Source organism: Emydura macquarii, unplaced genomic scaffold (assembly GCF_026122565.2).
Source record: "Emydura macquarii macquarii isolate MOO-44397 ecotype Brisbane River unplaced genomic scaffold, CSIRO-AGI_Emac_v2 contig_480, whole genome shotgun sequence".
In the NCBI taxonomy this organism is placed as follows: Eukaryota; Metazoa; Chordata; order Testudines; family Chelidae; genus Emydura; species Emydura macquarii.
In genome coordinates, this window is record NW_027130617.1 from 7,521,598 (window position 1) to 7,546,450 (window position 24,853).

Consider the following 24,853-nt stretch of genomic DNA (forward strand, 5'->3'; position numbering starts at 1 on the left):
GATAGGTAGATAGATAGAGGTTGAAAAATCCGTATTGGGGGAAAAACCAACTAACTTGCGCTACCTCTTCTCTACTTTGTCTTTCCATATGTGTCTTAAGAATCAATAAAAGTGTCAGCATCTTCTTGGTAACTTTTAGCTGCAGGGTACCGCTTGTGTCTGAAATATTGTAAAACCAGATATAATCTCTTTCCATAAGCAATTTTGATCGCACATTGGCCTCCCTTGCTTCCTCTTGATAGTGTCACTGCCCAAAAGGTGCTCCTGATGGGTGTTACAAACTTTGCAGCATCCTGGAGGAATTGGAAACTCCCAGCAATGATTAGCTTACCTAGATGAGTAAACCACTTATCTAAGAATAGTCCTAAACCTTCACTTCCCTCCCAGAGTTAATCTTGTTTAGATTTTATATTTTCTCCTCATTAATATTTATTTAATTTCACGTATGTTTTTGTTTTTGTTGAGTACCAAAAAGGCTGGAGGAAAGAGAGGTTATTCATTTGTCATTTTCATCCTTACCCTAAATATAAAATCCCAAAGATTTTGTTGAATTTCCAGGCCAGTTTGCTGTCCTCAGATAACTTTTCAGAAGATTTATATGAGCCTCTAGACTTTGAGGAGTTTATCTGAATTGATGAACCTCTTGAGACCTCCCCCATATAATGACCCTGGCTTTTCTGTTCACCTACAGCTTTCCTTTGTCCCTAAAGCTTTCTCTACAGGTGCTGATTTTGCCTTCATTAGATATCTGCATCTGGAGACTTGTACTTGGTGGCCTTTTTTTCAGTCCTGCAAAATGTGTTCATTAATGAGGGCCCCGAGAGAGAGGAGATATAGTTGTGTCTGAGTGTCTTTGTTTTGGCCCTTCAGTTTCTTTTCATTTGTATTTGACATTAGTAAGGCTGATTAAAATTTTTCTCTTGAATTTTTTTTGATGGAAAACTGGGTTTTTGATTAAACAGAAGTTTTCACAGATTGTGTCTTTTTTCCTCTAACACATTTGTTTTTGGCTGAAAATGTATGGGTTTTAGATAATTTTTTCAGGTTTTCAACAGACAATATTTTCCACAGGAAAAAAGTATAATTTTCCACCCAGTTCTGTGTAGATATTCACTGGATTTCTGTGTTGCTGTGGCTGCCAGATTTATTCACTGGTATGATTCTATGACTTGCACCCATCACTATGGTGTCTACAATAGGCACTACATAGAACTTGTGACTTGGAGCCTTCCTCATTTGTGCAGAGCTCCCACAACTCTGACTGATTTCAAGGGGAATTGTGGGTGCAGAGCATCTCTGGAAATCAAGCTGCTGGTCTATTATATCAGGTGACAGCTCATCAAATGTGGTCTGTTTAGCTTCCTGTTTCAGCCAAAGCAACAACATTTTATTATTTTATTGAGAAATTGGCTTGTCTCCAACTCCCAGTTTTTATTTGCCTGAGGACTTACATTGGATCTTAGCGACTATGTGCCTTAATTTGGAGTTATATTCCAGTCTACCTCATTGACATCCATCCAGCAATCTGATTAAATCTACATCAGTCATTTGATGTAATAGAACTGGAGTCATCATAACAGAACAATGTCACAGGACCCATTTTTTTCCTGCTTTGAAAAGAAACATTTCAGTTTACCCTCAGAAGCAGCCCTTTTTGTTGTTTTCCATTCCTATTGGTGTTCTTTCCCCTGCGAACAAAAGATCCCATTTTTGTGCTTAAAAATATTTTAGGTTTATTTGTTTGCTGGAATATATTGCCTCCCCTCCTCCCCTTTTTTTTTTTTTTTTTAAAGCTATCCTGTATCTTATTTCCACTTCAGTTTGAAAAAAAAACAGTGGAAAAGATATAAAGCAGCAAAGTGAATATAGGACTGGAAGCAGATAAGTTTCTAAACAAAGACAGCTGGATAATAAATACAGTATTAGTCACCACTGTAATACGTATCCTTATGTAATTATTCAAACTTCATTGACATAAAATTTCTTGAAGATATTTTAAATGCATGATATGAGGAAAAACTAGAGAAAGTTAGAGATTGTTAAATTATTTAATATCCATTCTCTCAAAGATTTTTTTTTTTTTTAAATTGGAGGACTATAGGTCAGTAATGTCAAGACATTCTGCATTGCTTGTCTTTATCACCATGCAGAATCTTTTTATTAAGGCAGCATAGAAAGAATAGATTTATGGACTGAAGGTACAATGTTTAATATGTCCATATCCATCTAGATTGACAGTTCCTACAGACATGAATTTCCCAGGAGAGAGAGTGTTACTGGTGTCAGTGGATGGCATCATTTACTTCAATGTTCCATTATTAAATTGATAACAAGATAATTCCTCTGCTTCTCAGAGACATGACAGGGTTTACAATTGTTAACTCTCTTATTGCATGGGATTTGCTATTCTAGGTAGTTTTTAATAAGAAGCTTATTTTTATTTCAGTTCTGCAACAACTCAAAAACTGCAATGAAAAAGCAAAGTAAAATAAAAAGCTGGACAGGTCTACAAGGCAACACAGTTTAAGTGGCTTCTCAAAGTAGTTTACAAGACCATGTCTCTTATGTGCTGAATATTTTCACTACTACATGTTTAAGTGTGTGCGTGTGTAATATTTATTATAAACAAAATATTCTTTCTGGTGAGATGCATGTTGGAATCCTTTTTATTCTCTGAACTAACAATTCAGATTGTAAAATTCCATGCAGCTGTGCACAAAAGAATTGTCTACACCAGATGGAAACAGATGGGACTCTAAAAGCCTGATGTCTCATGAAGAGGCAAGGTGGAGATTATAAAAAATTATCCAAATTAATGATTTTGGAGTGGGAAACTCCAATTATTTATTGTCTCATTGTTTCATTTTTCTCTCCCACTTGTCTGTCTATTCCCTTTTTGCCTCTTGCTGTATGTTTTGAATGTAAGTTCCTTAGGCCAGGGTCTGTCCTTTTGTTCTATGTTTGTACAGCACCTAGCACAAAGGGATTCTGGTCTATGACTGGTACTCTTAGATGCTCCCATAGTACAAATCAGACATAATAATAGGAAGCAGCATGATAGTTTGACAAATCTTTGCAGAATTACTAATACATGACACGTTCTTTCCAACTTGATTAGTACACCCTCACCCACCCAAAGTGATGGGCTATTCCTGAAGAGCACAAAGCAGCTTGGGAGAAAAAACCCTTGAATTTAATGGGCCAAATTCATAGGGGAAAAATGGCTTTAAGGCACCTATGGTGGGGCACAGAGGCCCCACACCAGCAGAGAAGGGGATAAGGAGAGCATATGGGCCCAGCTAGCTACACCTCTGGTATGCCTGCAGCCAGTGCCAAGCCTGCAGGGGGAATAACAGGAGAGAGCCTGGCTAAATTCAGGGCTGACTGCCGGGAAGGAAGATAGAACTCTATATCTTTGCCTGAAGTGAGTTTTGCTTGCTGAGTTGTGGAGATATGGGCCTGCTAGCTAGAGCATCCACTGAGGAGGAGCAGTTAGACCTCAAGGAGCAAGTGACACACAAACAAGAGATTGTTTGGGACCTGAGCCTGAAGGAAAGGGTAGGGATGTCTCACAGGAGGGTGGTGGGTGGCCCATTATTGAGTTGGGTTTGCTTTTTGTTTTAGAACATTTTAGGGTTAAGCCCCTCCAACCTCCCAGAAGAGGATAGGACAGAATGGACAATTAGCTAGTGGACCAGAGCCCACCACAGTGGACACGAGAGAGAGAGATTTCCTCCTCCTGTGGAGATCCATCATCTCATCAGAGCACCTGGAAAGTCCACAAGGGGGCACTACTCCAGTCACATCATTATAACACTTTTTCAACATGGCAATTCTGGCCCTGGTCCTTGGTGCAATTTAGAGTAAATAGGGGGTGTTCTGAGTTGCACTAACTTGTAGTTTCCCTCCATGAGCAAAGAATGGCTGGCAAAGAATGGCTACTGGCATGCTCCCTAGACATGAGGGTAAAGAGGTGGGCTAGCATAAAGTCTTTATGTCAGCTCTCTACAACCGAAGTAACCTGCACCCCCTTTGCCGTGACTTTATGCCACTGGAGCCACATTAAAGTGCCACAGTTTAGGGCAGAATATGTCCTAAGGCCTGCAGCTTGCATTCACTCTTTTATCAGATACAAAATCGTAACAAACTTCAATTGGCTTTTTTTGTTTTTAAGCAAAGACTGTGGCATTTGTTTGTAATAACTGAAAAATATAGCCTGTGATAAACTATTTTCGTTGAACAGGCCTCATCTTTATGCAATTATAAATGCTTTAGTGAAATGTATTAGATATATGGGGGTGTTTACTGCGTCTGGGTAAAACAGGGCAAAGGTTGGATTTGAGTGCCACATAGTCCTTGTTCTGGCCTCTGTGTGGTGGTGAATTTCACTCTATGAGATTAAGATCCATCTGACAGCACTTTGCAATGTCCTACCATGCCTTCCTGGGTGATAAACAGCACCCCATTTTCCCCTCTGCTTTGTGACAGATAGCCCAGCCTATGATTTTTGTTAATAGTTTAGAAAGCCTATTCCTGCAGTTTTCTATTCTTCTTCTCACAGGGTCAAGTCTTCAAAATAAAGGAGTTCCCTTTGGCAATGGTTGGCATGATTCTTGCAAACTAAACCTGTCTAGGCAGGGTCTAAGCCAGGTGTTCTCAAACGGGGTCGCGAGGTTATTCAGAGGGAGGGGAGTGGTCGTGAGCAGTCAGCCCCCATGCATGCTGGTAAGGGTGGCATGGCATGGGAGGGGGTCATCACTTTTTGGGGGGGAGGGGGGTTCACAGCCTGAAGTAAAGAGGGTCCCAGCAAAAATAGTTTGAGGTTTATGTTGTATGGATTTAGGATGGGAAAAATAGTTTGGAACTAATAGAGACTTTCCCAGATTGTGCTCTTCCTATCTATCCAAATCAAATGCAATTAATTTCTGAAGTTTAGATAAATTCAGAATAACCTCATAAACACATTACATATTTTTCTATCTACCAATCTCTGCTCTCCCTGCCTACCCAGCCGTTCTTCTTCTTCCATATCTTAGCCAAGTTAATGAACTCTCCTTTTCAAATAGGCAACTCTTACAAACCTGATCTCTCTGCCTCCTTGCAACTCCATCCTAGTTTTACAGCTTTCAGTAGAACTTAAAAATGCCCACCCTTTCTTTCTGTTGCTGCAATGATCCTGCAGTTCATGGAGATTTTCAAAAGTACTTCAGAATGCATTGTTTGGTGCAGAGTATGGGGTGATAGCACAGGTTAAAACCAGCAGCAGTATTTAAATGGAATTTGGTGGAGGACTTTCATAAAACTTAGGTTAATCCTAAGGATAAAAAGGAAAGGGAATGAAGAAAAATCAAATATGGGTAGAGGGTGGCTGTTGTTTCTTTAGTAATGGGATAATGTATATAGGATTGGAAGAATAGCCTGGGAAGAGAAAAAGGATGGGGGCTAGCATAGGGAGAATCAGAAGTATGATTATTGCAGTTGGGTAGATAGATTGCTACTGTATTGAATATAGGAAGAATTAAAAAAAACAAACAAAAATATATATGGATTGACAATATTCATCTTAAAATCCAAGTCCAAAAATCCATCAGAACCTTTGAATCTGTGAGGTTCCTCTCTTCCTTCCAGAGCAGTAACTGGACAAATTGTGTGAACTAAACCCATCTCTTGAATACTCCAGATAAAGCTTTACAATTGTCTCATTTTAAATAGAAATGGTCATGATGGGCAGACCCAAAATAAGTCCCATCTTTTTTTCCTTTTTGTTTTGAAAGTCTTTATAATGAATTCTGTGTGTTAGGGGGAAGAAAGGCAACGTCAAAACAAATATTTCAGTGTTACTTTTACATAAAAATTAAAAATCCTGATGCATTCACATATGCATAATGGAAGGGAAAAAACATTCACCGGGGAAAGAGATTTTCTGTTTCAAGCTTTCAGGGGGTTATTATAAACAATAAGAAAAATATATTTTAAGGATTAAAAGAAGTACCTTGTCATCGTTCTTTTAAATAAAACAACTACTAATGCATTTGTAACAGAACTGTGCAAAATGTGGGGTTTTATACTGGAGCTAAAGTACCTACTATTCCTTTTTACAATTCCTGATCTGAATGGCAGATTATAGTTTCCACCCCCCCCTCGCCCCCTCCCCCCAAAAAAAGTTTACTTTCAGGGCCTTTTGTGACATGAATAATCAAGCAAATCCTTTACATAATGCAGACTGTTCTAAAGATGCAATCTAGTTTAAGTTCATAGCCTTGTTATTAGTCATTGTTCATCCTTGTAAGCACAGGGGGAGATTGTCACTCACCCTGTATGCCCGCTTAGAGAGTGAGGAGCCCATATACTCCTCTGCCTGGGCTCCTTGTATCATGGAGAACAGTGAGGGGGAAAGCAATGTCTGTGGGGCCACTCGTCCCTCCTCCAGCATGGGTGTGAGGGGAGTAGGCCACACTACATCCTCCACACGCGCACACATACACATTGGCCAATGTAGTTAGCTGGTGCAAAGAGGAAAGCAATCTGTGCCAGGTACAGAGCTGACACTTTTGTTTTGGAGCAAGGGGTGAACCAGGAACCAGATTATGATACAGTCGTGACGGTTCCCTAGTCCAATTCTGAGTCAGCACAACCGCATGCTGCCCCTTATTCAGGGTTTATGGTAAAGTTACAATTTAGCCTGCAATCATTTACCAGGTGTTACATTTTAGTAGTAGCTTTATTGCATGCTCTATTTGTCAGTCAATATACTCCTTGTTAGTAAAGTGAGCAAGACTTAGCCTCAGATTTTTCTCAAAACCATTGTTCAAATAATCGTAATTAAAGTTTTGTCTGTGTTTCCATTATAAATTCCATTTTCCAGACTCCTAACAGGAGTCAAATATAAAAATTCATTCCGAGTTGGTCCTTGGGAGACAGGTTCTAGGCTGCACGTCACACTAGCTTCACAGCATTTTTTAAAATGATCACTGGATGCTTAAATTCTAAGGTTACATATGTGGGAAATGGCTCTGCAGGTTCAGATACTTTTTCAAACTGGCATTTTAGAGGCCAGTAGTCTATAGAGTGCTGTAATAGAGGAGAGGGCCGAGACATTTACAGTTAATGAGTACATTATTTTACTCTAAAAAATGGAGAGAATGATTTTTACTCTTTGTCCTTCTCACTTACCTTATTTTCCATCCATTGTATAGAATAAGTGTATGGGTTTTACTCTGCATTTTCTTGATAAATTCCCAGCTCTGTGTTGTAAGGAGTTGATACATACCTATGACATCACTAAAGTGTTCTACTTGGCCATCAACACATGATTTTGTTGTTGATATTGAGTGAAATTAGCCTAACTACCCAGGCTTTTTTGTTAAAAAGCTAGTAGAAAGAGCACATGTTAAGTAATGAACTTTGTTCCCAGAGCTGCACTAGTATCATTGATGCTGATGAACAAAAGAAAGATGTAAACAAATTGAGCAATTTTGGCTTGTGCTCCATTAGAAATGCAGAAAAAGCAATGTTTATCAAATGAAAAAGGATAAATAGTTACCTACAAGAGTAGCCCTCACATTATTAGTCCCAGTCACAGCAGAGGGAGTAGTTACTTGAGCAAGGACTATTTGCAAAAGTGGAGGATTAGGCTTGTAATAGGAAAATCAGTTTTAATTTCAAGTTGTAAGAAAGCATTAGGAAAAATAGAGAATAAAACAAAAATACTATTTTTAAAATTTTTTCATCATATTTTTCACATGAACATTTACAGTGAAAATGCAAATCTGCTTTCAACAATATTATTGTTACCATCAACCACTACTTCAGACACACATACATACTTAATTTTAAATGTGAATACTAACTTAATCAATATTTAATAAACATGTTTTCTTAATTAACACCTCTTTGAAATATCACATATCTTGTTCCTTCTCCTTTGTATACTCCCAGTAGAATTTTCAGATTTCATTAATAACATGATGAAATCTAACTCAGCTACTTATATTATACTTGTTTACCTTTGTTGCTCTACAGCTTTTCCCTGATAAAAAATAAAAGATTGTCTTGAAGTTGAATTGTTGCCTAGATTTCCACGGTATTTCACACTGTGACTCCAGAATGTAAAAAAACCTCTCATGTTGCCAGGGTAGCTTTCTGTCTTATTTAGCTTCCAGAAACTGGAAATTTCACAAGACATGGGTTCTCAGCCAGCATCCAGCCAGCGTAGCATTTTAAATACTTCTTTACCCTTCAGTTTCTTGATATATACATACTTTCCTAAACTTAGTTTTCATAATGAAGTATGATCATTAGCACAATGGACAAATTATATTTGGGCTTTAACTTTTGATGGTCTTGGATATTTAATTAAAAATCCTGCCTTGATAAAAATATTATTTGTTGTTGTTTGTTTGTTTTATAAGCACTGAAGTCATCTTGAATATTCCAAGGTAACTTAAATGCTTATGGGATAGAGTTCTAGATTTCAAGACCAGAAGGAACAATTGTGATCATCTAGTCTGACCTCCGGAATAATACAGACCATAGAACTTCATGTCCTGTAACTGTATAAAGATTTTGCATTTAAAAAAAAAAAAGTATTATAAAAGAATATCATCTACAGAATTGACATATTCTTCTTCTTGTGTACTTTAAGGAGTGCAATAAAGCAAGCCAACGGTGACTGTAATTGAGAAATTGTTTGTTTTTATGTGTATGCTAGTAGGTATTCAAATAGAGAGAGATATTTTAATATATTAATAGGAGATGTATAATATTTCAAAATATTTTATTTCACGAAACAAGCAAACATAAACAAGTCTTTGGAGTAGTGAATTTTTTGCTTTTGTTGTGGAAAAAGAGATTTATACTTCACATATCTTTATTGTTATAAAAGCATGAAACTACTTTTGGCAGGTAAGCTGTTTTTTTGGGTAACCCTCCTCTTATTTTCCCTGTTTCCATGCTCATTGGTTCTCCTCCCCACCATTTCCCTTTAGAGCTTAAATATCTCATCTTCCACATATTTTCTAACCAACAAATTTGTACAGAAGGGGATTGTTATGAAAGACCATTTTTAAACTTCCCCTTCACATAAATGAGTAAGAAAACCTCTTCAGGATAGCTCTTGCTGATGGAAGGATTTTGCCCATAGAATCGAGAGGATATTCTCATCCCTGATACAAATAGAGATGGCCAAAGTGAGATCAATTAAAGATCCAGACCAAACATCAATCCTACCACTGAACCAAACTACATCTGAAACTGTCTTAAAGATTAAAAAATACAAAAGTATCTCCTTTAATGTCTATGGCTATCCTTTTGTACACAGAATAGTGCACTACTGTCCTGTTACCTTAAATAATTTATCTGACTAATCCTGCCTCAGTGGACCTTTTAACTCTTATGCCATCTTTCCCGTCAATGCTAGTTTTTCTTTCTAACTTCCCCCTTCTTTTCTGCTGTCTGTAGGATCCCCTTGGCTAAATTCTTTGCTGGTGTAATTCCAGTGACTTCAGTTATTTATGCTAGCAGAAAATATGACACCCTCATTCTTCTGATGTTCCTCAAAGTATATGGTGGAGTCTCCTAAGGTTTGGCAGTCTCTGTTAGGCCCAGGGCAGATGCTCTCTTCTAGTCTCAATTCACTGGATAGAGTCACATGAATTGGAAATTGGCCGAAGGCCCATACTAGCAATGTACTGAGTTTGTGTGGGGATATCTAGCTGGAGTATCAGAGGAATCGTGTTCGATCCAGTTTTATTTAAAAACTTTAATGATCTGGAAGCTGGGATAAACAGCACTTAATGGCATGCAAAGATATAAACAGTGAGAGGTGCTGAGAGCTACAGGGAAGAAAGAGAAAGAGCACACAGGGACCTTGAGAGATTGTAACAGTGGCCAGAAAATAACAAATTAAATTCACCTTGGAAAAATGAAAGTTAAATCATCTTCAGGGGAAAATAATGTGAATATTTGAGGGACTAGGAGAAACCTGAAAACAATAGCACTGAAAATTGCCAAGAGGTGAAAGTGAACAATAAATTAGACCCCATGCCTGCAAAGACTTAACCACTTTTGTAACTTTATGCATGAGTAATCCCATTGAACACACTTTCCTACTCTGCCATTCCCTCATTAAAATAAACTTCCTCCAAAAGGCCTGCTATCCCTTGTCCTTCCTTTATGGGAGGATTAAACTAGAGATTAGAAGATCCTGACTCGGTGGAGCTACAGATATACAGCAAATGTCAGTGTTACATCCCCCCGCGAGAAATCCTGACTTCATTAATGTCAATGGGAGTCTTGTGTTTCTGTGTCATCAATCTAAATTGTTAACTCTTTGGAGCTGAGACATGTCTTCTTACCTATCTGTAAAGTGCCTAGAATACTGTTGGCACTATACAAATAGTAAGTAATAATAAACTATTAAAATTTTAGTTTTGTACCAGCAAACATCTCGATTCTCTAATGTACTTGTTAGATACTGTGCTTAGATACCTGCTTCCGGTCTCATTGATTGGGAACAGAATTGGCCCCTGTGTGTTGATGAGAATGTAAATTCCTGTACAATTAAGGTTATGTAATATTGCAAGCTTTGCTGAATAATTGTTTTTTAATGCTGAAAACGTTTATATCTCTTTGCATCATTTTTGCCTCCAATGATTTTGACCACAAATACAGCATGATAATTGTTAATGTTTGGAAGAACAATAGAATGATGTGTTACTATATATAGTAGATATAATTCAGATACACAGCAGCCTACAAATTATTGTATATATATTTTTTTTAGATTGTAATTGCTAGTATCATGTGCAGCTACAACAAAGATGACTGGACTGAACTTTCAAAAATGGCTGAGGTAATGGTTCCTTTAATATATTTCCTCACCTCTTTTGTCTTGTTTTTATTCTTCTTAAATAAAGACCTGCAATAAGAAACTCTACAGACGTAATAGATTCAAAGTGAAAAATGAAAATTTAAAGCATGTCCATCATAATTTGTTTATTCTGTATTTTCATTAAAATCATGGAAATGTAAATTTAAAGAAAATCTATTCCATAAAAGCGGTCCCTTGGATTTTTACACACTACCTGAAAAGCCTTTAGTCTCTGAATCCACATACTTTTTATTTGCATTTTAAGCAAACTGTATATTATGATGAATGCCCTGATAAAATTTAATTCTACCTTTGAGAGCCTAACTTGATCTTACCTTGCCTACAGGCACACTAGTTTGACAGCACCAGAAGAAATTTTGAATATAAAACTCTTGAATATTTAAAGTATAAAAGGCTCATTTAATGCTATTCTAGTTTTAATACAGACTTGCAAAAATGATAGCAGAGAAAGCCACTGTATATAATAGCAGTCAGCGGGTTTTCTGTAATATAAATCCAATCTTGCATAAATGCAAACAACCAACCATACACCTGAAATTTGTATTTCAATTTGAAGGAAAAAAGCTATTAAAATACCTATGTCCATGGTGAATATCATAAGAAATACTTGATTAAGACAGCTTATTTTTAAAATATGAAATGGATTTTTTTACTCATAGATTTACAGTGTCCACAGGAAATAGAGAGGTGTATTTCCAAATCAGTGTTAGAATTTTTCATGCCCTTTGTGAAGAAAAACTAATTAGCTAGTAATTATTGTTAGCTTTAGTTCAGAATTAATTACATTATAAATACCACACATGTAAATAATTGGCAGAGTGCATGTGTGTGCATGCATGTGCGCATATATGTGTATATATATATGCATATATTTATATACGTATATAATTGGTCTTTCTTCACAAAGCCTTCTAAGTGTCTTAGAGTGATCCGGAAAGATGCTTCTCTATTTTCTTTGGTCATTTTAAACCTATCGGGGGGGGGGGGGAAATCACTTTGGGGATTTAGGGAAGTGAAATTAAACATTATCAGTAATTGGCTTTGTGATCTTCAACACTAGGTCCATTTTATACCTGTATTTACTTAATTGACCATGAAATCTTTTGCAGAATCCATGCTTGACATGAGCTTTACCACTTTTAAACTGACTATGATGAATGGCTTTATCATGCTGCTTGCTTCTCTTCTCTTCTTTTCTATAAAACAAAAATGCTTAGTGTTCTTTTAATCTATAATTGCTATCAATTTGGGAAGAAAAGACATTTTGAACTTGCAGTTTTATTTGCAGTAGCACTTTGGAAAGGATGGAATAGTTGGATAAATATATTTTGTAATGTGTGATGTAACTTACACTGTCAAAGTAATTCTTAATCTCTGCATCTTGGAAAGCACCTAGTATTTTATGGACACTCAGAATCAAATAATAAAATATAGTAATATTTCTGTACCGAATTTAACACCCTATTCAGAAAATAATAAATGTGGCCTTCCAGGGTGGATAAGCCCCAAAAGGTTGTGAATTCTGTCTCCACAGGAGGCCAACCTATTCATGCTAAAGGTCAGCTTGTCATGGAAGCCAATAACAAAGGTAACAACAGCACCATAGTCACAAGTTTCAGAGCTGACTAGGAAGTGGAAGGCTCATAAAAATGATGGATAGCTTTTCCCATGATCACGCTCCTTCAAATCTGCTGAACCATGCCACACAGCAGGCAAAAGTTACTCCAGTTCAATAAGAAAAAAATGTAAATTCAAAACAAAATGATAATTTTGGCCAAGTACAAGACAAAGGGATGGATACTGTGTCCTGGGCTCTGTGCCAGAATAACCTGATGAGGCAAAGATGGAATGTTTTTGTCAGATCTGTCAGTATTTTTTTCTTTTTAACTTTTGTTAATTACCTTATTTTTGAAAATATTCTTTTTCTTAAATATGTGGGCCATGCATTGGCTCCTTCTTGTTCTTGACTCTTTTAATTATTTTTGTTTTTGAGGTCAACAACAAACACTATGCCCTGGTGCAAGCAGCTACACAGAGTACACAATTACATAATCCGCTTCTGCAGAACGGAAATATTTACTGCTAACTTTCATGATTAGTCTTTGGAGCACAGGAGCTATCTGTGTGTACCAGGAACCACTGAACCTCTTTCTGGCTTCTTGTCTAAATGTGTGGTGGTTAGTGTCTCATTTGGGACATTTTGCAATATCAACTCAAATAGCGAAGTTGGTTGATTTATTTTAAAGAAGAACATTCTTTAAATAGTGTCTGGCCTTTTTATTTCCTTGTAGTTTATTATAAAGATCACTTGGTGATTTTTCCCATGTTTTCGTCTTTCTAGTGTATATTCCTTCTAAAACTCTTTAAGTATCTTCCCATTAATCAATGTAAGTAGAGATCAGCTTTTTCTGATGAACAGATTATGCATAAATTTAGTTTAACCATCATTTCAATGTTTATAGATGTTCATTCCAACCAAATTTTCAAGATTACCAGGTTTGAGGCATAGATAAAAGGTTGCAAACTGAGCTACTTAACACCTCTCCACACCAACACAAAACATGAACCATGTATAATCTTTATAAACAGATGACCATTTTAGTGATTGAGACATTTGGGGGTTTACCCAGGCCAGTAAGGGGTTCAGTTAGTGCTTGCCAGGCAACCCTGGCCATCTTCTGACTGTGCAACTTTGGTTCAGAAATCTGACCCCAACAGCCAGCCAGCAGCCCACGAGCATCACCCTGGCTTTGCCCCCTTGGATATTCCATGGAGGCTGACCTTACTACCTTTCAAGCCCCAAGTTTGCCCCACATCATTTTCCTGCAGAGTCGAGTTCTCCTCACTGGATTCTCGCAGAAGTAGTATTAGGTTTGCTACCTCTAAAGAGATAGTATAACACTCCAACCTGTCAGTTTACTAAAAGTACACACTTCACTGAATTTCGCCAGCACTGATGATTTATAATGGAAGAAAAACAAGTTTATTAAGAACAGAGCATGGATTAAGAGATCCCAAGTAGAAGAAATAAAGGTAGAAGTGGTAACAAGCAAATAAAAATAAAACACGCATCTAAAAGTATAAAACATAGTCTAGCAAGGTACAGACTTTGTTCAAGATGGTTTTTCTCTCAATCAAGTTTCTTTCCAGCTTTTTACTTGCTGGCCTGGCCAGGACCCATCACAGAGATCAAATCCCTTGGTTCCTTGGTCTCCTTAAAGTGAAAGGTAATCTAGGGGTTCACTCCCCTCTGTTTATAGTTCTCTGAACCTTTGAAGTGTACCCCAGATAAAGTTAATTAGTTCATGCTGAGTAAAGGAGCCATGAGGTCTGGAAGGTAAGGCTTCATGCTGGTTCCTCCCCCACTGGTAGATGCTACTATGCAAACTATCTCTTTCTCCAATACAAATGATTGCCCATTAAATTTGGGCCACCGCTTTTTGGCCTCTTTCCTTTGTCTGGAGAAAACCTGTTTATCAACCCCCTATGATGTGCCTGGTTTAAACACCTTTTAGTCACAGATTTTAAAGCATAATATTAGTGAGTATACATAATTTCACATGTACCATTGTTACACGTTTTACAATGATATCATTGACCAGTGTGTTACTAGTTTTAAAATATCATCTCACAAAGCATATTTTGTGCAAAAGTCATTACAGTAATGTGCAACATGTGAACATAGGGGAATCCAGGGTCACAGTGATGTTATTTACTATTTGTTTGTTGAACATATAACTTCAAATGGCTCAGGCTAAGAGGCGTGTTTAAGGTTGTCCTACACTAATTGTAGGCTCACTTTCAACAAAGACTAAGGGACCATATTCCTACCCCTCCCAGAGTCCTTACCTATTCTTCAGCCGTCACAGGGCTCCAATGCCCTACATTTTGATTTTTAAAGGGGGGGGGGATGACCATCTTAAATCTTCTACTGCTATCTGAATGTGTTCATTCCCTGGGGATTTTGGTTGGTTCTGCATGGCCTCTCACCATATACCTTTTCCTTGAGGAGGAGACAGGTGTTCAGAACTGCTCCTCCCAAAATCTAAGGGGCTTCTGTGATGGAGATGCAGGCTAGGAAGCTGACAGCATTTCACATGACTGGAAAAGGATATACCACATCTCTCACAACATCTGGCAATGTGCAAGTAGTGCACAATAAGGCTCAGTATGGTAGCCACACAGTAGGAAGTGAAGCACAATAATGTAATAGTATGTTTTGTTTGTTACAATCTGCTCTAGGGCTAAGGTATCCCTGTGCCATAAAATCAGAGTTAAAAGCTATTAATCTCCCTGTGAATCTCAAACAGCCACATGGGTGGCAAATACAGAGAACCACTTTAGCAATGATGTTCTGCATGTGGACAAATGTTCAAAATTCTTCTGCAAAGAAGCTGTACAGTACTGAGTTGAACAAGTGAAAATGAAGTTTTCCTAACAGTCTTCCTGCAGTTATCAGCACCTGAGCAGAGGTTCTGAGATGTGGAGACTGAACTGCATAAATAATTTCTTCAGCTGAAGATAATGGATTTCATTTTTGAGAATTGTGACTCCTCTACACTCTGTGTGATCACTCACCAGGAAACCACAAGTTTCTCTTGCTGAGTTTGAATAAAGTTCTTCTGGGCATGGCTCATTTAATCATGATGGATCCTTTACTCCCTCTTCAGTTTTAGTTAGTCATACAGATGGGCAAACTGGTTAAGATAAAATAAGAGCTCTCTCCTGAATTTCAGTACATCACAAACTTAAACACAATGTTTTTGAGCATTTGAAGTTTGGTTAACTTTATTTTCATTATTATGCATCCTCTCATTCCACTTCATGTCCAGGTTCCAGCTGGGAACAGCAGCAGAAGTATTGAAATGCCACAAGGAAACCTCTTATCACACAGTTTCCTAACTAATTTTGCAGGCCCAAGAGGCTTCAATAGTCTTCAGACAAGCATCCAAATGTTAGAGTGTTTGTTATCTGAGTCAAGCCAAACTCTCTGAGGTGTACGCTTTCCATGCTGATACACTTGTATAAATAAAAATTGTTTTGAACTTGGTGTAAAAGGCACCCTACAAACTGTCTTATTTATTAGCTTTCATCTTTGAATATATGCATCTTGAGTCTGATTCAAATGTAAAAATCTGGTTTATTAGAATCTTTTTCATACAGCTTTTGTGGTTTTCATAATACCAGAGCCACTTCTGATTTTGTCCCACTCTCATAAAGAAATATTCCAATATCCCACCCATTTTTCTGAGCCCAGCAATCTGAAAATTTGAAAAATAAAAATCACTTTTTAACATGAGTAAACAATTTTAAAAAATAGGTAAACTTTCTATTTATATTTTTGTAAAATATTTACTGTATTTTCCTTTATAAGTTTAATCTTTACTTTGAATTTCTAATTTTTCCCTTAGAAAACTACAATACTCTCTTAATGGTCTCTCCCCTTAAGTGACTGATAGATATTTCCAAACATCTCTGGCTCAACTCTGCCTTATATTTATTTATAATTAAACACCAAATGAAAAAAGATTGGCAGAAAAAAAACAAACCCTTAATTTTACATGAATGATCTGTGTCAAGTTCCAAAAGTACTTTAATATAAGAGTATAATATTTAGGGTTAACTTTAAATGTGCATGTGTGTGTGCATGTCTTACAGGCTTCTGATGCAGATGCTCTGGAGTTAAATTTATCTTGTCCTCATGGCATGGGGGAGAGAGGCATGGGCCTGGCCTGTGGGCAGGTAAGATTTTAACAGCTATCTCTTTCATGACTGTTCAGCAAAGCTGTGCTAGTGCATTGATAGTTATACCTCAGGGGGCAAAGACATGGAGAAGATTACTGTCTTGAGATTTTTAGGTCTACCTTGTTTAAATATTTAGACTGCTTAAAAAGTGGAAATGATAAAAGCTGAGATTAGAGTATTTAGTTTTATTGAGGACAAAAATACAGTTTGCAAAGTTCTGAGAATTTTCTGGTTTTCAGTGGTCTTATTAATTAATGTTGATGAACATGTTTTGGAATGACACAGTACAAACTGTTTAAATTCAGAGTGGTTTTGTGGTAAAGGGAACACAACACAAATAGTATTGTACGATTCTTAGCATATGATCCTAATTCCTTAACTGTGTGTTGGAAATTGCAAAAAAAAAAATTAAACTATATTTATTATAGGTGGGGCTGGTAGTATTACCTAGCGCTAAGGTTGTCCAACACTTTCCATTATAAAACCATGCTTTCAGTAATTTATAACTAGAATTGGAAGGATTACATTTTTATCAGTAAATGTTGGTAAGTATCAATTTCACCATACACACACAAAAAGATTAAAAAAATGTTTCCATCAATAATCAAAATTTATAGATAGGCAAAGTAAGAAAAATGCTGCTTGAGAATTCATTAGAGTTTGATTTAAGGATACATGCTTGGAATATTTTGACATGTCATGTTTACAATTTGTGTCTTAAGAGTTATAAAACTTTAACTTTTTGCATTTCAACATCTGTCATAAAAGAACTATTGTCTGTCTCCTGCATTATTTCCTGATTTTGATATTAGCCATCAAAATAATTTTAAAAAATTCTACCAAAGCTACTTATAAACTTGCCAAAAATTTAACCAAGTGGGCTGAAATTTTCCTTGTCAGTTTTTTTGTGTCAAGCAGAATTATTTTAGAAATTTTCAGCAAACTGTTTCAGTGGTTTTTGAAAGTGAAATTAGGGGGAAATAAGTTGTTTTGCCTAAGTTTAAAAAAAACCAACATATCCATTTTGTTGAGAAGCTCTACCATCTCCATGTGTTAGAGCAAGAGCTTGAAATGTGGTGAGGGGTGGGGGTAGAGGCTTGTTTTGTGAAAAAAATGTACCTATGCTCTTTTCTGGGAAAACTGCTCAAATTTGGCCCAGTTATAAGTCTTTGAAAAATCTCAGTTTGTACATGCTTAGTAGGGACATTTTAGAGTTTTTGCCTCTAAATTCTCCAAAGATTCCTTCTGAACTGAGTGTGCTCCAGCCAAGAACTATGGGGGCCGAGCAGGGCTAGGGGTATGTCTTCATGGGCAGTGGCAAATTTGCCGCCGTCAGATCAATCTAGCCGGATTGACTGAGCAGTCAGTGAAGACAAGCTCAATCAATCTGGAAGTCGACGCATTGAACCTACTCCCTCAAGTGGCGTAGTGCTGCGTTGACAGGAAAGCATTTCCCATTTGCACAGCGCAGTGAAGATGCCTCATAGAAGAGGAGTTATGATGTTGACGGGAGTTACGCAAGCTATGTAGAGTTACGTAGACAACTCCCATCGACTGCTGCTGAATTTCAAGGTAAGTGTAGACCTGGTTTTTATCTGCAATCATTGCTGCAGGCTTCTATAACACTAGCCGCCAGAACTGAGAGCAGAGCAACAATCTCTCCTGTGCTCTCAGTTTGTCACCTGCTGACTCTCAGGCAGTGTGGAGAAGGAAGCCGCCTGAGCTGCATGCAGGCAGGAGTACTGTGGGAAAAATAGTATGTCATTAAAAACTATCATAATGCATATGCTCAAGAGATCTGAACAAAGGTTGCCTCTGCCACAGCAAGTCTGGCATTTCCTAATTTTTGAGTGCTTGACTTTGCCACTTTAATGTTTATCTAATGTAATTTTTATTGATTTTATATATATAGTGGGAGGTGGAGTGCAAATCCAGTGGATGGCTCTAATTTACCCCTGCATCTTCAGCTGAAGCTAAAACAATCCAGAAACGAAGTACAATGGGGCAAGTTAACTGCAAAGTTTCATTTTAAACCCTTGATCCAAAAAAAGAGAGATGAAAATTTATAAAAGGCTCCAACACTACCACAGCAAAACAATAACAGCTATTATAGGTGTTTTTACAAGGAGTATTTGGTCAAAAGCAATAACAAACATCTGCAATAACCATCTCTGACTAGTTGATTAGCCAAATTCTGTCTTCAAATCTGAATTGCATATCTCAATATGGGAAAAAGTTATTCATTTGTGGATTGTCTCAATGTGTCATTCCGTAGTCTCATAAAGGGGTGTCATTTGGTCAAAGAGAACCCTGAAGGGCTTCCCATGGAAGCAGAAATAGACAGATTTCAAGCTCATTTTTTGAGCATAAGTTACTTCCAACCTTAGCTGGCTGGAATAATGTATGCATGTGAAGCTACTTAGAAGTGTAGTCAGTAGGGAGCTGTCTGCCTACATGAGCTTTTACATATCTTTCAACTACAGTAAAATCAGAGAACCAAATGCAAAATTTGAGCACTCATGGCTATCATGTGGATTTGTGACACCCCTCAAAGGAGTTTGGCTCTGTAAACCAAAAAGATTACATTGCATATACATATATGTTTGTATAATAATAGCATTTCTCTGTTCTCCTTACAATATGGATATTCTTTTTAACGTTTAATATTACTACTCTCATTTAAATATATATTTTATCTTTATTTAACTACCTCGGAGCAGCAGCTGAGAGAGACCAGAACACAATTTAAGTTCTTTAGACCAAAAAAATATATACAAAACAAAATTTTGAAGTTCCTCCTCAGTGTTTTGGACCTAACTCAGGCAAATTTTTATTGCTTTCCAATGAAGTTTGCTGAAGTAAGGACTATTGTGATAAGGTTCACAGTTTTTCAATGATCCATTTATGGGGTCTCATATCCAAAATATAACCTTCCCATGTGGTGTCCATGGGGGACACTATATCAAGCCATATAGTGCCATGGGGTATTCTAAGTTAAATCCCAATATGCATTTTCAGAGGCACGCCGTGCTGGGAATTAAGTGAATACAGATGAGCCAAGTGAGGCCTGGTCTACACTAGAGAGTTTTGTCAACAAAAGTAATCTTTTGTTGACAAAACAATCCTGGTGTACATACTGAAATGACCCTTTTGTTAACAAAACAAAACCACCTCGACGAGAGCATGGAGCTTTTTGCGACAAACTTTTAGCAACAAATCATCAGTGTAGATAATGTTATATGTTTATGTCACAGTAAACGGCCTCCGGAAATGTTCCACAATTCAAATCCTGACCACTCTGGATATCGGTTTGCACTCCACTGCTCTGCAGCCACCCGTCTCTCCCCCTTTACAGTCGTGATAGACATGGAGAACTTGCATCTCATCTTCCCAGCTGGCCATGCCAGCTCCACGCAGCAAATGCTCTCCCACTTGGAGCACACCAGAGCTGCTGGACCTGGTCAGCATTTTGACCTGGTCAGCATTTGCGGGGAATCTGCCTTGCAGTCCCAGCTCCACTCTAGCCGAAGAAACTTTGATTCCTATGGCTAGATTTCTCGTGCCATGGTGGAGAAGGGCTATGGCCAGGAGACACTGCAGTCCTGAGCTAAAATCAAGGAGCTGCGGCAGAGCTACCACAAGGCCAGGGAGGCAAACCGTTGCTTTGGTGCAGAGCCAATGAGCTGCCGCTTCTACAAAGAGGTGGAATCCATCCTCAGCAGCGACCCCACATCCACCCCCAAGACACCCATAGACACCTCCATGACCCAGTGCCACCGGATACTGGACTGAACCCCAACGAAGAGGTCCTCGATGAGGAAGTGGAGCTGGAGGATGACCCGGAGCAGGGGAACAATTTGGTTGCTGAAGTTGGGAGTCAGGAGCTGTTCTCAATCCCAGAAGGCGACAGCCAGCCCCAGCCCTTCAGCTCAGGTGCACAGGATGCAGGAGAGGGGAGCTCTGGTAAGTGTTTGGAAGCTGATGCTGCTTGTGTACTGGAGATATGGGGGTCCTTAGCTTGGCTAAAACATACAGGTACTTGAAGGGATAGAAATGCACAGGAGTGGCTGGGTTTGCATGTGCTTTTCTGTTCCCTTGCGCATCTAGGCAGTACGGCTGAGAAGCATATTAATGCATGTTGAGATTTCGTGCATATTCTTCGGAGTGATCTCTAGGAAACTTTCTTGGAGGTACTCCCCGATTCTCTACCTCAGATTCCTGGGCAGAGCAGCTGTGTTTCTTCCCCCATTGTAGGTCACTTTCCCATGCTTATTGGCAATCCCTTGAGCGGGAACCAAAGGAGCGCACAGTTGTGCAGCATAGGGACCCGGTTTGAAGCTGCTTGCATGGAGGAGATGCATTCTAGCATCCTTGCTGACTCTAAGTAGCGAGATATCTGGTTCTATGGCCCCTGCCTGTGGAGAATGGTGGCACAATTTGAAATTTGTTTTCCCTATGTACCTGCATTTATGCCCCAAGCAAGCACCCACCCAGAACCTAGACCTACTAATATGGTCGTACCGCCCCCCAACTCACCATTCTCAGGCTGATCAAGGAGCTTTACTCTGCACAGGGGGACAGTGAGAATGAGGTGTGTTTCACAGTGATTCATTTGTACTGTTAGGGCACTCACAATAATGGTTTTGTTCATTGTTTCTTGTTCTTATACAGATGTTACCTTCGCAGCCAAGGCCCCTACACCAGCGGACCTCCTACAACTGATAAGGAAGCAACCCCAGAGAAGCAAAGAGGAGATGTTCCAGGAACTCCTCCTGTCCTCTGACATGTCCAAAAGAGAGAGAAAGGCATAGAGACAATTGATGTCAGAATCTCAGAAGATGGAAAGACAGGAGTGGAAGGAAAACCAGAAGAGAATTTTAGCTGGCCATGAGCGCGTGATCAAGGCCGTGGAGGCACAGACAGAGCTTCTAAAGACAATAGTGTCATTGCAGACACAATTCATGCAAGCTCGGCCCCCCTCCCTTCAGCCGCAACAGAACTTCTTCCCCTGCATTCCACCAACTCCCACTACAGTTTCCCACCAAAGTCATGGACCATCTCGCTACTCCCTTTATTCCACCCCCTCTGACAGTTATGAGACCGACAGCTATCATAGCTGGCACTGCCCCACACTTCTTTCCCCCTTCTAGGATTTGTTTGTGTTGTGTGCTGCTTTGTGTTTAATAATAAAAGTAAGCTCTCAGAACAAGAAGCACTCTTTATTTATGTATTGAACGTGATATGTGCACCTATCACCAACACACATATACAGCTGTGTAGTGACCATAGAATGTCACAGTGCAGTTTCAAAAAACACCTGATGGGTTCTCATTGTCAATATGGGCCCTCAATGCCTCCCTGATCCATATGGCACCTCGTTGCACCCCCCTAATATGCATGGCATCTGGCTGCTCATATTCAGATGCAAGGTGATCTGCCTCTGTGGTCCACCCAGGAGTAAACCTCTCGCCCTTAGCTTCACATAAATTATGGAGCACACAGCAGGCAGCTATAACCACAGGAATATTGTCCTTATTTAAGTTTAGCCCTCCATAAAGGCATCTCCAGCATGCCTTTAACCTGCCAAATGCAATTCAACAATCATTCAGCACTTGCTCAGCCTGTTATTGAAGTGCTCCTTGCTGCTGTCCAGGTTGCCTGTGTAAGGCTTCATGAGCCATGGCATTAGTGGGTAGACTGGGTCTCCCAGGATCACAATGGGTCTCAACATCTCCTTTTGGAATCTTTTCGTCTGGAAGAAAAGTCTCTGCTTCTGGCTTCCGGTATAGGCCAGTGTTCCTGAAGATACGAGTATCATGCATGTTTCCTGACCAACGCGTGTTGATGTCAGTGTAACACCCATGGTGATCCACAAGCACCTGGAGTACCATAGAGAAGTACCCCCTTCCTATTGATGTATTCCATTGGAAGATGGTCTGGTGCCAATATTGGTATATGGGTGCCATCTATTGCTCTGCCACAGTTAGGGAATCCCATTGCTGTGAATCCATCCACTATTTCACACACATTGCCCAGAGTCACAGTCCTTTGCAACAGAGTGCAATTAATGGCCCTGCACAGTTGCAATAACACAGCTCCAGTGGTGGACTTGCCGACTCCAAACTGATTAGTGACTGACTGGTAGCAGTCTGGAGTTGCCAGCTTCCACACAGTGATTGCCACACACTTCTCCACCAAGAGGGCAGCTCCCATTCTGGTGTCTTCGCGCCACAGGGCAGGAGCCAGCTCCGCACAGAGTTCCATGAAGGTAGCTTTGCACATTTGAAAGTTTTGTAGCCACTGCTCGTCATCCCAGACTTGCATAACAATGTGATCCCACCACTCAGTGCTTGTCTCACCGTATGCAGATGCTCCATGAATGACAACAGTAATGCTGTGGTGTTTGTATGTCACTCAGCAGGTCAGGCTCATCGGATTCCTGTTCCGATTTGGAGCTCATGATGTACTGCATGACCAGCAGCTATGTGTTCAGAATGCTGAAAGCAACAGTGGAGAGTAATGCAAGATCCATCTTTTCAGATAGAGGTGACGGGTGCTAGTAAACGGCAGGGAGCTGTTGAAAAAATGGCGTGACTCTTTGCCAGCAATGCAATGATTGATGGCACAGAAATGCAATGCACCATGGAACATTGAGCTAGCACCCATTGTTGCTCCATGCTCCTCTCCCTCATCCCAGAATTCCTAGTGGCAGAAACTGCCAACTTGCATGGTGGGATAGCTGCCCGCGATGTACTGCTCTCACTGTCAATATTACTGCACCAAGTGTGGATGAGTGCTGCGTGGACGGGCATGAGCACTGTAATTATAATGTTTTTTATCACCGAAAAACTACAGCCGACAAAACTTTTTAGTGTAAACAAGGCCTGAGAATGAATCTTAAAAGGGAGCTGGGATAGTCTCAGGGAAAACAAAGAGGTGGGGCTTGAGTCAGAATCGCTATCCTGTTTATGCAGTCAATCAGGGGGTCTCAAACTTTCTTCATCGCATGGGCCACATCTCAACAGAGAGATTGTCTTATGGATTTCCTTCCTTTTCATTCATTATTGCATAACATTCCTGGTTAACTATAGCAGTTGTTTGCTTATATGGCAAGTTAATGCTAGGAAAGTAAATATGTATTTTAGCTGTCTTTAATGTGATAAAAGTTGGTATGTTTTATTTCTTAAATATTACATCAGACTGTCTGCTTTTGCTTCTCATTTTGATCTGTACAATTTGTGGGAAATGGGGCATGTCTAGAAATCGGGGAATCAGTTCTGGTTTTCCTCTGCCCTGTTTATTGCCCACCCTCAATCACCTCAGTAAATTTTAAGAATTCCAGGTTTATTCAGAGAAGAAGGAGAGGAGTTTGGGCCAAAAATGGCTGTTTGTTTTATGCCGCATTGTGACGCTCAGTTTTTTATATGATGTTCATTCCGAGAAATCAGTAAAGACATTCTGACATGTAAATAGTGTAGTTGACCAGAGGGTAATTTTAAGAGGCATCTGTATTGCTGCCAACATGTTACTTAAAGCAGGTTCTGTATCAAATTTCAATTTAATTTATTAACACAGGTTAATGGTAATGAAGTTTTTATTTTATATAAGTTTGCAAATGTATTGGAGTCCGGTAATGCTGTTAAGAATGTCAACAGAAACTTCATCACTAATTAAGTAATGCTCCTGTACTGACTTCCTCATTACAGTATTAATGTTGCCCTTCAATGTTTATATAATAATAAATATATAGACCACCTGGTACACAGCATTTTTAAAACTACATTATTTTTCCCATTTTCATCATTCATTATAGTTCAGTACTGTAGTAATGATAGTTTGGCAACAATTTATACAAATTATATAAACCCAACTAAGCACTGAAAGTGAAAGTGCTTACATTTCAATCCAGAAGACGTTGTTAAAGTTAGGCATTGTGTTTCCCGTATTATCACTGATTGCTGATAAGATTTCACTACAGACTTTTCCTTTTCAGAATAAAGAGTCTGTACTTTTGGAAGCATGCCAAAACACTTTCAGATTCTTTGCTAAATCATCTTCCTGAAAAGAACATTACATTATTGTGATTGAAAAAACATGTATTTCACAGTTTTAAGCTCTACATGTTTATTCCAAAAAAGTCTTGCTTTATCTTCAGTTATTCTCAGAAAGAGGAGCAAACAGTTACATTAGGTGATTGATCTGATAACCTAGGTTTGA

General features: G+C 38.8%; 1 protein-coding gene across 8 annotated transcripts in view; it reads left to right on the forward strand.

The window, feature by feature from the left end:
* DPYD (dihydropyrimidine dehydrogenase) overlaps positions 1-24,853 on the forward strand; it is a 490,220-nt gene that overhangs the window by 332,156 nt on the left and 133,211 nt on the right. For all 8 annotated transcript variants that reach the window (XM_067538400.1, XM_067538402.1, XM_067538403.1 and 5 more), the window contains 2 exons: positions 10,784-10,852; positions 16,550-16,633. In XM_067538400.1, the coding sequence (XP_067394501.1) occupies positions 10,784-10,852; positions 16,550-16,633 (153 nt within the window). The remainder of the gene's footprint in view (positions 1-10,783; positions 10,853-16,549; positions 16,634-24,853) is intronic.